The 14,067-nt window shown below is 48.5% G+C and overlaps 1 protein-coding gene across 1 annotated transcript in view; it reads right to left on the bottom strand.

The window, feature by feature from the left end:
• The window catches only part of LOC121576365 (SH3 and multiple ankyrin repeat domains protein 3), a 226,862-nt gene that overhangs the window by 4,748 nt on the left and 208,047 nt on the right, over positions 1 to 14,067 (bottom strand). Inside the window, exons 17-21 of the mRNA XM_045223640.1 lie at positions 13,106 to 13,129; positions 12,362 to 12,468; positions 12,025 to 12,130; positions 11,364 to 11,905; positions 9,092 to 11,250 (exon numbers count right to left, since the gene is read on the bottom strand). Of these exons, the coding sequence (XP_045079575.1) occupies positions 9,092 to 11,250; positions 11,364 to 11,905; positions 12,025 to 12,130; positions 12,362 to 12,468; positions 13,106 to 13,129 (2,938 nt within the window). The remainder of the gene's footprint in view (positions 1 to 9,091; positions 11,251 to 11,363; positions 11,906 to 12,024; positions 12,131 to 12,361; positions 12,469 to 13,105; positions 13,130 to 14,067) is intronic.

Raw genomic sequence — 14,067 nt, 5'->3', positions numbered from 1 at the left:
TCCTTTTCTCTCTCGCTCTCCTCCAACACTACTCACTCTGCCCCTACACAGATGGTAACGCGCCGCCGCAACCTTCGCTCTCTCTCTCCCACTACTCTCTCCTCTTCCATCCTATCATCTCTTCCCTCTGCTCAATCCTTCTCCCTCCAATCTCCTGATTCTGCCTCCTCAACCCTCCTCTCCTCCCTTTCTGCATCCTTTGACTCCCTGTGTCCCCTATCCTCCCGGCCGGCTCGGTCCTCCCCTCCAGCTCCGTGGCTTGATGACTCATTGCGAGCTCACAGAACAGAGCTCCGGGCAGCTGAGCGGAAATGGAAGAAAACTAAACTCCCCTGCCGACCTGGCATCTTTTCACTCCCTCCTCTCTACTTTTTCTTCATCTGTTTCTGCTGCTAAGGCCACTTTCTACCACTCTAAATTCCAAGCATCTGCCTCTAACCCTAGGAAGCTCTTTGCCACATTCTCCTCACTGCTGAATCCTCCCCCCCCCCCCCACCCCTCCTCCCTCTCTGTGGATGACTTCGTCAACCACTTTGAAAAGAAGGTTGACGACATCCGATCCTCGTTTGTTAAGTCTAATGACACTGCTGGTCCTGCTCACACTGCCCTACCCTATGCTTTGACTTCTTTCTCCCCTCTCTCTCCAGATAAAATCTTGCGACTAGTGACTGCAGGCCGCCCAACAACCTGCCCGCTTGACCCCATCCCCTCCTCTCTTCTCCAGACCATCTCCGGTGACCTTCTCCCCTACCTCACCTCGCTGATCAACTCATCCTTGACCGCTGGCTATGTCCCTTCCGTCTTCAAGAGAGCGAGAGTTGCACCCCTTCTCAAAAAACCAACACTCGATCCCACTGATGTCAACAACTACAGACCAGTATCCCTTCTTTATTTTCTTTCCAAAACTATTGAGCGTGCCGTCTTTAGCCAACTCTCTTGCTATCTCTCTCAGAATGACCTTCTTGATCCAAACCAGTCAGGTTTCAGGACTGGTCATTCAACTGAGACTGCTCTTCTCTGTGTCACGGAGGCTCTCCGCACTGCTAAAGCTAACTCTCTCTCCTCTGCTTTTGTCCTTCTAGACCTGTCTGCTGCCTTTGATACTGTGAACCATCAGATCCTCCTCTCCACCCTCTCCGAGCTGGGCATCTCCGGCGCGGCTCACTCCTGGATTGCGTCCTACCTGACCGGTCGCTCCTACCAAGTGGCGTGGCGAGAAGCTGTCTCCGCACCACGTGCTCTCACCACTGGTGTCCCCCAGGGCTCAGTTCTAGGCCCTCTCCTTTTCTCCCTATACACCAAGTCACTTGGCTCTGTCATATCCTCACATGGCCTCTCCTATCATTGCTACGCTGACGATACACAACTAATCTTCTCCTTTCCCCCTTCTGATAACCAGGTGGCGAATCGCATTTCTGCATGTCTGGCCGACATATCAGTATGGATGACGGATCACCACCTCAAGCTGAACCCTGGCAAGACAGAGCTGCTCTTCCTCCCGGGGAAGGACTGCCCGTTCCATGATCTCGCCATCACGGTTGACAACTCCGTTGTGTCCTCCTCCCAGAGTGCGAAGAGCCTTGGCGTGACCCTGGACAACACCCTGTCGTTCTCCGCCAACATCAAGGCGGTGACCCGATCCTGCAGGTTCATGCTCTACAACATTCGGAGAGTACGACCCTGCCTTACACAGGAAGCGGCACAGGTCCTAATCCAGGCACTTGTCATCTCCCGTCTGGATTACTGCAACTCGCTGTTGGCTGGGCTCCCTGCCTGTGCCATTAAACCCCTACAACTCATCCAGAATGCCGCAGCCCGTCTGGTGTTCAACCTTCCCAAGTTCTCTCACGTCACCCCCTCCTCCGCACACTCCACTGGCTTCCAGTTGAAGCTCGCATCCGTTACAAGACCATGGTGCTTGCCTATGGAGCAGTGAGGGGAACGGCACCTCCGTACCTTCAGGCTCTGATCAGTCCCTACACCCAAACGAGGGCATTGCGTTCATCCACCTCTGGCCTGCTGGCTCCCCTTCCTCTGCGGAAGCATAGTTCCCGCTCAGCCCAGTCAAAACTGTTCGCTGCTCTGGCACCCCAATGGTGGAACAAGCTCCCTCACGACGCCAGGACAGCGGAGTCACTCACCACCTTCCGGAGACATTTGAAACCCCACCTCTTTAAGGAATACCTGGGATAGGATAAAGTAATCCTTCTACCCCCCCAAAAATAAATAAATAAAAAATAATAATAATTTATTATTGTAAAGTGGTTAACCCACTGGCTATAGGGTGAATGCACCAATTTGTAAGTCGCTCTGGATAAGAGCGTCTGCTAAATGACGTAAATGTAAATGTAAATGTTATGTCCTGTCAGAGGAACATAATACAAGCCTAATGTAACCTCCAACAAATGCCAGAGCTAAATAATAATTGTTCAAAACCTGGCCATGTCTTTGACCACACACACAAGCATGCACACAAATAAAAGCAGTGAACATGATTTCCTTGTGTCAGCATATTTTGGGTCCAAAAAGCTGACCATGCATGTAGTAAGAGTAAGGGTCATGTCTTTATTGCTCTACAGGAGAAAGGGTAGGGCTCTGTATGGGAGGAAAATGGTCTGCTCTATGGGAAAGAAAGGAGAGAGCTATGGCAGCTACAACACTAGCTCAGTCCTCACACTGTAGACTACCGTATTTATACTATATCCCAGTGCTTTCCCTGAGTCTCACTACAGACTGTACCCTGTGTACAGTGTTAGAACACTTTAGATAGTAATGGTTTGATTATTTGTCTATGTTTGACCATGATAAAGCACTGTACAGTGTGAGACCTGAGGGCTTTGAGGTGAAGAACAGCCATTACCGCAGGAATGACTGGAGAGAGTGAGGGGTTAAGGGGAGGGAGGGGTGGAGAGGTAAAGAACAGCCAATACCGCAAGAATGACTGGAGAGACTGAAGGGTTAAGGGGAGGGAGGGGTGGAGAGGTGAAGAACAGCCAATACCGCAGGAATGACAGGAGAGAGCGAGGGGTTAAGGGCAGGGAGGGGTGGAGAGATGAAGAACAGCCAATACAGCAGGAATTAATGGAGAGAGTGAGGGGTTAAGGGGAGGGAGGGGTGGAGAGGTGGTGTGGTGGAAGGGTTCAGGGGGGAAATGGAGGAGTAGGCTGGTTTTGGGGACAGGCAGGGAGGTGCATGGGAGTGGTGGAGGACAGGGTGGTTAAGTGTTTTCAGTCAGTACCAACATCCATGTGTACTTGCGATTGCGTGTGCATTTGTGTATGTCTTTGTGTGTGTGTTGGGAGAGTGCTATGTGGCATGGGTTTAGGAGGTGAGAGGGTTGGTAGCTACAGAGATGGGCAGAGTGAGATGACATGAGCTCCATGCGCACTTACACGGTCGTCTTGCCCTCCTGGGCATACAGTCAGTTCTAGACCAATCAGATCAGAGCAGCGGGGCGGAGCATGCAAGGTGAGCAGAGAGAGAGCAATGGGAGAGAATGTTAGCATCAGTCCATGAGACGTAGCCTGCTAGCCACACCTGGCTCGGCTTTAGACAACTCCGCTGGCCATGTCAAGCCAATGTATGTGTGTATATGTGCATGAATGGTGCCCGTGTTTGTTAGTGTGGGTGTGTGGCTGTGTGTGTGTGTGTATGTTTTCGACATGACAACGACAGCAGAGTTGAGTAAATCAGAACCAGATGAGTCCAGCAGGCCACATGAGAGAGAAATGAGCACACTATTCACATCTCAAACACTGAATAAAAGAATAAAGAATACAAACCAACAGAAACAACAACAAAATAAAACAATGAGAACAGGATGAATGGCAAGAGTCTCCTGACTCTGTGTATTTGTGGGTTTAAACTCAGATTATGGAGACTCATAGTATTGTAGAGTGTATACTATAGTGTGTGATAACTGACTAGTCAGTGGACTAATGCCATCCCCAACATAATCACTGACATAAAACAGAAACATATGGAACATAAATAAAAGCTCAGAAAAGAACAGGAGGCCAAAGAGCACAACTCAAACAAATGACAACCAGGATTTCCTGAACCAGCCAAAGCTATGACAACATAGCATGAGTGGACATTAATGAATGACTGAATGAACGACACATATAGCAGTTGTGGCGGCATGGATACATTTGAATGGGACAGACATGGTATGGTGATAAATGTATGGAGCAACACTGAGTGAGTGAACACACCACAGAAATCAAGCGAATGAGTTCTGCAACTGTGTGAAGTGGGAGAAAAAGAGAGGGAGGAAGAGAGAGAGAATAATGGTGTGCATAATTTTAGCTTTTCCTTAATTTAAACTGAACAGAAAGAAAGTCTGTAGAAATAGAAGTATCAGATGATGTTGGGGGCGGGACGATGCAGGGAGGTTGATTTTGACTGGATAAGGTCAAGATTAGTCAAATTAACTGAGAGGGAGGAGTGGGCCAATCAGAACACTCCGTCACATGACACATGTGACATCACGCTATTCTCTGACATCACAGGGAATGTAGGTAATGTCAGAGTCCAGCTCTGGGATTGGTTGAGTTGACGGGATGTGATACTTACTTCAAACACATTGTGAAATATCCAACTAACACATTTGCTTTGCTGGTACGCTACATGACTAACCATAACTACTCCATATAATGCTATAATAGTAGTGTCCCTCAGCACCTTATCTGAGAACATTGCTGAGTTTCATGGAGAGAGAGTTGAGGCGAGCTCGCAGGCCGCCATTACTGTTCCTATCCACAACCAGGTCAGAATGGTACTGGTGGTCATAACTGGTCCTCCTGCTCAGTAGACAAACAAAGGCATCAGGTCTGCATCTCAATAGTCGTAAAATCACTTATTTTCTTCTCCTCTCCTTCCTCTCCTTCCTCTTCCCTTCTTTACTTCATAGTCACCGCATCATATGAAAGAACTGGACAGGTGAAAGTAAATTCCAAGTAGCCATCGCCCATGTTGCGTTCACCTGTTCAGATCAGTTCAATGCAGATGAAGGAGAGGTGGTGAGGAGAGAAGCCATTTTAGACTATTGAGATGCATCCAAAGACTCCTGAAAGAAGACTATTGCGACTAATAAGGTTGGTCAACTGAGCCTCACACTAACTACATCTAAGCTATTTTATACTGTATAACCACTATCACCTACATGCATCATAAACAATCATGATCAACATCAAATCTACTATACTAAAATAAGGAAGACCAAACTAGTAAAAACAACTAATGCACAGTATTTCAACAGCAGGCAACAGTTAATCCCACTCTATCTCTGCTGATGTGCTTGAAGCTTGAAGTTGATTGGTCAGGTGAGGCCGGGATCATTAATTTAGCCCAATCTCTCTGAACGTTAAAGGGATAGTTCACTCCAAGAATATATCAGATGTTTTTATACCTAAAAAGTTTAGCTAAAAGTTATGTAGTTCATGCCATTTATGTAGATTATATTGTGTAGATGATGTTATACAGTGGGGGAAAAAAGTATTTAGTCAGCCACCAATTGTGCAAGTTCTCCCACTTAAAAAGATGAGAGAGGCCTGTAATTTTCATCATAGGTACACGTCAACTATGACAGACAAATTGAGGGAAAAAAATCCAGAAAATCACATTGTAGGATTTGTAATGAATTTATTTGCAAATTATGGTGGAAAATAAGTATTTGGTCACCTACAAACAAGCAAGATTTCTGGCTCTCACAGACCTGTAACTTCTTCTTTAAGAGGCTCCTCTGTCCTCCACTCGTTACCTGTATTAATGGCACCTGTTTGAACTTGTTATCAGTATAAAAGACACCTGTCCACAACCTCAAACAGTCACACTCCAAACTCCACTATGGCCAAGACCAAAGAGCTGTCAAAGGACACCAGAAACAAAATTGTAGACCTGCACCAGGCTGGGAAGACTGAATCTGCAATAGGTAAGCAGCTTGGTTTGAAGAAATCAACTGTGGGAGCAATTATTAGGAAATGGAAGACATACAAGACCACTGATAATCTCCCTCGATCTAGGGCTCCACGCAAGATCTCACCCCGTGGGGTCAAAATGATCACAAGAACGGTGAGCAAAAATCCCAGAACCACACGGCGGGACCTAGTGAATGACCTGCAGAGAGCTGGGACCAAAGTAACAAAGCCTACCATCAGTAACACACTACGCCGCCAGGGACTCAAATCCTGCAGTTAAAGACGTGTCCCCCTGCTTAAGCCAGTACATGTCCAGGCCCATCTGAAGTTTGCTAGAGTGCATTTGGATGATCCAGAAGAGGATTGGGAGAATGTCATATGGTCAGATGAAACCAAAATATAACTTTTTGGTAAAAACTCAACTCGTCGTGTTTGGAGGACAAAGAATGCTGAGTTGCATCCAAAGAACACCATACCTACTGTGAAGCATGGGGGTGGAAACATCATGCTTTGGGGCTGTTTTTTCTGCAAAGGGACCAGGACGACTGATCCGTGTAAAGGAAAGAATGAATGGGGCCATGTATCGTGAGATTTTGAGTGAAAACCTCCTTCCATCAGCAAGGGCATTGAAGATGAAACGTGGCTGGGTCTTTCAGCATGACAATGATCCCAAACACACCGCCCGGGCAACGAAGGAGTGGCTTCGTAAGAAGCATTTCAAGGTCCTGGAGTGGCCTAGCCAGTCTCCAGATCTCAACCCCATAGAAAATCTTTGGAGGGAGTTGAAAGTCCGTGTTGCCCAGCAACAGCCCCAAAACATCACTGCTCTAGAGGAGATCTGCATGGAGGAATGGGCCAAAATACCAGCAACAGTGTGTGAAAACCTTGTGAAGACTTACAGAAAACGTTTGACCTGTGTCATTGCCAACAAAGGGTATATAACAAAGTATTGAGAAACTTTTGTTATTGACCAAATACTTATTTTCCACCATAATTTGCAAATAAATTCATAAAAAATCCTACAATGTAATTTTCTGGATTTTTTTTCTCATTTTGTCTGTCATAGTTGACGTGTACCTATGATGAAAATTCCAGGCCTCTCTCATCTTTTTTAGTGATAGAACTTGCACAATTGGTGGCTGACTAAATACTTTTTTTCCCCACTGTATATGTGTAGATCCTGCTATTGTATATGCATTAGGAGAAGTCTGCAGTCTCCATTAAATATTTGATATCTGACAGACTAAGATTTTGGGGTTCTACTATCCCTTTAAGCAGCCAGCAGACCATAGTGGAAGGAGGGAGTGAACATGGTAACTGGCAAAGAGGAGAGAGATGAAAGCAATCTAAGGAGGGAGCTAGAGGTATATGTTAACCCTAACAACAGATCTAGGATCAGATTACCCTAGCCCCAATCCTAATTTAAAGCTGGAATCCTTAATGGTGAAACTGCCATGTCTGTTTGCGATATTACAACAACAAAGAAGTTACTGCAAACAACAAACACAGTTTTTTCTTTTTACCTCAGACATCATTGCACGGTGATAGAACATAAGAATATGTACTGCAATTTATTTTAGCATGTTGCTCGACGCTCCTCACCTCCGCTTGTCAACAACCAAAAATATAACAACGGCGGTGGGGCAGACAGTGGTGCTGTTTCTCCTACTGCGGATTCCATCTTTAAACCATTTGGGTGTTAAAAAATGAATTGATCCTTTATCAGTGGTTAGAGGCACCTTCTACCCACTCCAGCTGAGCATTGCACATAGGAGAGAGGGAGTAGTGTGTGGAGGCTGGCAGGGTCATAGGTCAGGGCCTAAAGGTCAGAGGTGAGAGTGTGTATGTGCGTGAGATGAGAAGAAGCGTTCAGGAAGTGCATCCCTCCAGGCCCTGTGTTACCTTGTTTGCACCAATCGACCAACCCTGCACACACACGCACACACACACACAGTATTTTATTGAGTGTGATTAGATTTAGAGCTAATAACTGACTAGATACAACAAAGGTGACTGTGGACAGCAGGCCAATGCTGTCACCATGGAAACAGAGAACAGAGTTCAGAACTCAGCATGTTTCAGGTGGTCTATAATCTCTATACGGTACGGGATTAGATCATATAATTATTTGAGATGATCTGAGGTTTACTCAGTCTAGACCTAGCATTGTCAATGAGAGAAAATGTACTGTACATTGGAGAGAATCTTTAAAACTCCAATCAGTTACTGAAAATATATAAATTTTACATTATAATGGTGGCGTGTCAGAGAGATCCAGGGCTACATATATACAGTACATAGATTATACATGTATTATATTTCGATTTATAACATTTTGTCATGTTTTATGGTCCTCCACAGGTCAGGCAGTGGATTATGCAAACAAGGTAACAACTGATGGCGGTTTGAGAAATAAAATAAATAAAATCTGAAAATTAAAGTAGGGTTATTTAATTCCATTGAGGTTAGTTGATAGGCTGGTTAGGAAATGAATAATAAAATGAGTTTGGGTTTACCCTAGTGGCTATAAACTTAAAGTTTACTCTCATCTGTGTCCTTGTCACATCTGTAGGAATACAAAGGACTTTCAGTAGAACAATGAAAGAAAAGAAACCCCACAAAATAAATACAAATCCTCCAAAAAACTTTATATGTAATTAAAAAATGGCGTGTCATACAATCACTCTATAGGTTCCACACCAAAATGTCTAAGTGTAACCTCAACCCTAACCCTATTATCCCGCCTTGATATTGCTATGCTGTACCAGATGAAGAGAGGGATGGGGATTGCTAATAAAAGGGCCTGTTTGCACTAGCTTTGCTAAGGAAAGTTAATGCTAACATCGTAGCATTGGCTAGGCATGTCTTCTATCATCAGTCTACTTTATAATGAGAGAGAGCAAACCATGCACAACAAGGCCAGCAGTGGTAATTAGAATGTAATATTTACAGATGTTTTTTAATCCTTTTAACTGAATATGGAGCTTTTTGAACAGCTGAGTGGATATGTGAAAGCTGTGTAGCCTAATGGAACCTTGCATTAATCCACCCAAAAGATTCCTTCTTGATTACTTCAAGGAAGGGAGGAAGGAATGATGCATCTCAGAAGTACTTGAATAAGGCCTAAGATTGGTTTGGCCATGTTCAGTTAGCCTTCCTCTTTCCTGTCTTACCTGGCACCTGTCACAGGGGACTTCCTCCCAGGGTCCAGCGATGCCCCCAGTGGCTCCTCCTCCCCCAGAGACCTGGTATCCTTATTCAGCTGCTGCAGTCTGGAACTCAGTTCCCCCATTACCGATGGTTTGCCTCCCTCCTCACTCCCCAGCCCTAGCCCCAACCCCAACCCCCCTAGACTGCCAAGACTCCCCATCCCTAACCCCACCCCGGGTCCTCGCGCCTCCATCTGGTCCCCCCACAGCTTGGACCTCCTCTGGAAGAGGTAGCGGGGCCTCCCAGGGCCTCCCACCAGACCAGATATAGAGCCTGACCCCAGGCCTCCTGACCCCAGGCCTCCAGACCCCAGGCCTCCATGCCCCAGCCCTGCCCCTCCGGCCGCTGCTGCAGCAAGAGCAGCCGCCTGCTGCTGGGATAACAGCTCGCTGTCAGAGCTCTGCTTCAGCAGCGGGTCCCTGAAGGTTACCGGGCCTTTACTGCCTCCGATGTGGGACTTTAGCCTGGGCTTGGGAGGCACTGGTGGCTTGTCGAGCACAAAGGTCTGCCCGTCAGCGTAAGAGGTGTGTGTGTCGGCGGGCTCACCACTCTCCGAAGACAGAGTGGACATGCTGGAGACGGTGGACACGGTGCTGGTGGTCTCCAGGTGGTGGTCTCGCTCTCTCTCACTGGAACTGCGTGTGTCTGGCTCCTCCACACCAGAGTCTGCTGCTGAACCAGACTCAGCCAGCAGGGCTGGAGGATGGGTCTGGTCCGGGTCTGATGGCTTCCCTGAGACGACTGCTCCTCCGGGGGATGGCTGGAAAGGAGGGGCCTGGAGCTGGGTGGGGGTCAGGCTTGAGGTGGGGGTCAGGCTGGGGGTTGGGGTGGTGGTGGTGGAAGGGGTGAGGGGAGTATGGGTGGTAGGTGTTGTGGGGGAGGTGACAGATTTAGACTGGGGTACAGGGGTCCCCTGGGCTTGGGCTTGTGCCAGTGCCTGTGCCTTGGCCAGCAACCCGTTGGCAAACTCATCTGGAGGTGGGAGTACCCCGATCTTCTTCAGCTCCTCTCTGGTATCCTCATCACTTGAGGACAGCATGGCTGGAGGTAGGCTCACTGTGTAGGGCTCCACATCTTCCTCTGAACTGCCCTGGGCCAGGGGAGCGTGGGCTGGGCTGGAGGGGTGCTGGGCCTGGGGCTGCGGCTGGGTCTGGGGCTGAGGCTGAGGCTGAGAGGCAGAGGGGCTGGGCGACGGAACCCGACTGAGGGAGGGTTTACTGGGCTCGGTGGCTGGGGAGGTGGGGGTCTGCTCCAGCCCTGGTTCCAACCCCACTGCCTGGCAGTTAGTGGTGGCATGGACCATGATTAGTCCAGCCGTCTTCTGCTGTGATGTGTCCATGATACTAATCAACATACTTTTCTTATCCTCCGTTCTCCTCTCCTCCTTCCTCTCCTCTCCTCTTCCCTCCATCTCCTGGCGAAGCAATGCGGGTGAGGATGCTCCCCACTGGGGTTTACTAGCCTGGGGCGACCCCGGACTCCCGTCCCCATGCTGAGGCTCTTTGGTCTGGCTGTCGATGAAGAGCGAAGCCCCCTGACCTCCAGCCCCAGCCCCAGCCCTGTCCTGTTTAGTCCTGGGCTCAGGGCTGCTGGCGGGGGACTGGGTCTGGGAGGTAAGTGCCCGCTCCCTTGCGGCCAGCGCAAGAGCCAGGGGCGAGTTAGGGTCCAGGGGCTTCCCTGTGAGTGGGTGTATGAAGGTAGTGCCGCCAGGTGAGGGGCGCAGGGCCAGGGCAGGGGGCGGCAGCTGGCCCATTTCTCTGCTGAGCATGCGCTCATCGATGGAGCGAGATGTGGTGTAGGAGGGGGCCTCAGGGACGGACCCAGACCCCCCCTCCATGGTCCCCACCGACAGGAAGACTGTTGATTTCCTCCGCTCCTCTAGACGGCGCTCTCGGTCCTTCACAGCGCCGGCGATAGCGGCAGCGAACGGCCCTTTCCCCTGTAGCAGGGCCTCTCCTTGGAGACGCATACGCTCGCGCTCCACCATCAGCTGCTGCTGGTAGTAGTCGGCCCGGCTGGTGTGTGTGTGGCCGTGGGTGTGTGTGTGTCGACCTGAGGGGGAGGACTCTCGGGAGTGGGCGGCAGCCAAGGCGATGCTGGCTCTCTCCTGAGCGTCCTCCACCTGGAGGGGTAGAGATGACAAGAAATTAGAAACTTAAACTTCAAAATAAACTTTGTTCACTTGCTAAAGTAACAGCTAATAATCAGAATAAAGAAATAAACAACTTAACCGACCTGTAGCTGTTTCACCAGAGGGCTCTTCTTGCGCTGGGGCTTGGTGGGTGTGTACAACCCAATACTAAACTGGCCCACATTGGCGTACGGGTTGTCAATCACCCGGCCTTTCCGTTTGATTCGCTCGGGTGGTGTAGCGGAGGCGGAGGGGCGGGGGATGTCGGTGGGCTCCACGGGTAAGTGGGAGGAGTCTTGAAGAATAATCATTGACCTTGCCTTCTTCTGGCGTTCGGCATGGGAGGACTGGCGGGGCGATGGGTCGTAGGGCCGGTCCAGGTCCAGGGAGGAGGGCTTGAAGATGGAACGACCTCCAGGGTCATGACCCTGACCATGACCCCTGGCAGGGGGAGGAGGGGGGCAGAAGGCGGGAGGAGGGCCAGTGTCCAGGTAGTAGAGGGAGGGGGGAGGAGGGGGGGCAGTCTGGGGAGGGGGCGGGATAGAATGGGAGTTGGAGTGGTCTCGGAGGCTGTCCGTCATGGAAGAGCTCCGGGGGAAATGGTGTTCTCCAGCCAAAGCCGACAGTCGGTCCTCCTCAGTTGCACCTGGAGAGGTCAGGGGGCAAAGGTCAGAGAGAGATAGAAAGTCTAAAGCAATACAGAGATGATGCGCTACAGTTGTCAAGTTATTGACTGAGTACTGTACTAAAGGTGAAAGGTGTTACCAAATGACTTGGTCCTGGACATCCCTCTAGGCAGCTGCATATGAGCCCTCTCCATCCCTGGGTGGAGCCCACCATGTAGGGCCATGCCCTGCCTCTCAAACAGCGACTGCAACACACACACAAAAAGGTTTCAGATGCATATTTTATACATAACTGTATGTATGGTATGTGAGTGTGTGGGAGGGTGTATATGCTGATATTACTCTGCGGCTTGTAGGTCTCTGTTTCAGAATGGCTGTGTGTGTGAATGTGTGTTCAGATGTGTACGTTTGTGTGTGTGTGTGGGAGAGAGAGAGTGTGCATCTGTGTTTCTGCACGTGTGTGTGTGTGAACTCACACTGATCTCTGCTGATGTGATTCTCCTGCCGGTAGGTCTCTGTTTGACAGTAGCAGCTCTGTAGTCGGCCTCTGTGGGCTGGGAAGCTAGCATCTCATCTAGCCTTTCTGTACAGGATCACAGAGACAACACACAGTCTGAATACAGCTGCACAGCATGTATGGACCAAGATGCTTTCTACATGACACATTGTGAGTGTTTACAAACAATGCACAGCTCCTAGTCCCTATCAGACATCTAGAAACTAAAATATCACATCTACACACAATATCAACACAACCATGCAGGCCTACACATGTTCAAATACATTTATAATTGACAATTACTACACATGTTCAAATACATTTATAATTGACAATTACACCATGCATATCACACAACTAAAGAAACCTTTACTATGTCGGATCAGAGCACAGGAGGTTGGTGGCACCTTAATTGGGGAGGACGGGCTCGTGGTAATGGCTGGAGCGGAATCAGTGGAATGGTATCAAATACATGGTTTGATGCCATTCCATTCACTCCGTTCCAGCCATTATTATAAGCCGTTCTCCCCTCAGCAGCCTCCACTGGATCAGAGGCACAGTGTATAGCATCTAAGTCTCATATCTTTGGGAGCCTCAAGATCGAGGAGCAGGTTCTGACTGACTGACTGACTCAGAGCTCAGTGCCCACGCCGTGCCGGTGCTTCATCCATAATGAACAGTGTGTCAGTGATGATGCCTCAACAGGTCTCCACAGACTCACCTCCTCTCCTCCTTCGAACGGAAGCTTGGTGAAAGAAAGATAATGTCAACGAGGACAGAAAATGTGGGTCAGGATGTGTGTGTGTGTGTGTGTGAGAGAGAGTGAGTGAGTGAGTGAGTGAGTTAAAGAGAAAGGACATGTCAAGAGTTAAGGAGAAAATATTATGCTGTCAGAGCAAAATAGTTGTGATAAAGCAGGAAGCATATTTTTATGAAAAAGGTTAAATGAATAGGGGAGAGAGAGACAAAGACACAGACACAGAGAGAAAGAGAGAGAGAGATAGAGAGAGAAAAACACAGAGAGAGAAAGAGAGAGAGACAGAGAGAAAGAGAGAGAGAGAGAGCGCGACATAAATACACAGAGAGAGAGTGAGAGAGAGAGACATAGAGAGAGAGAGAGAGAGAGAGAGAGAGAGAGAGAGAGAGAGAGAGAGAGAGAGAGAGAGAGAGAGAGAGAAAATGGCAACCAGTGAAGAACAAACACCATTGTAAATACAACCCATATTTATGTTTATTTATTTTCCCATTTGTACTTTTGACTATTGTTTACTATCTACTTCACTTGCTTTGGCAATGTAAACATACGTTTCCCATGCCAATAAAGCCCTTAAATTGAAATTGAATTGAATTGAGAGACAAAAAGACACAGAGACAGAGAGAGAGAGAGAGAGAGACAGAGACAGAGACAGAGACAGAGACAGAGACAGAAAGACACAGAGAGAGAGAGAGAGAGAGAGAGAGAGGGAGAGAGAGAGAGATAGAGAGACAGAGAGAGAGAGAGAGAGAGAGAGACAGAAAGACACAGAGACAGAGAGAGAGAGAGAGAGACAGAAAGACACAGAGACAGAGAGCGAGAGAGAGAGAGAGGGAGAGACAGAGAGAGAGAGAGAGACAGAAAGACACAGAGACAGAGAGCGAGAGAGAGAGAGAGGAGAGAGAGAGAGAGAGAGAGACAGAAAGACA

The sequence above is a fragment of the Coregonus clupeaformis genome, chromosome 11, assembly GCF_020615455.1.
Source record: "Coregonus clupeaformis isolate EN_2021a chromosome 11, ASM2061545v1, whole genome shotgun sequence".
Lineage (NCBI taxonomy): Eukaryota > Metazoa > Chordata > Actinopteri > Salmoniformes > Salmonidae > Coregonus > Coregonus clupeaformis.
Note: the sequence above shows the minus strand (reverse complement) of the source record. Positions and strands in the feature narration are given on the sequence as shown.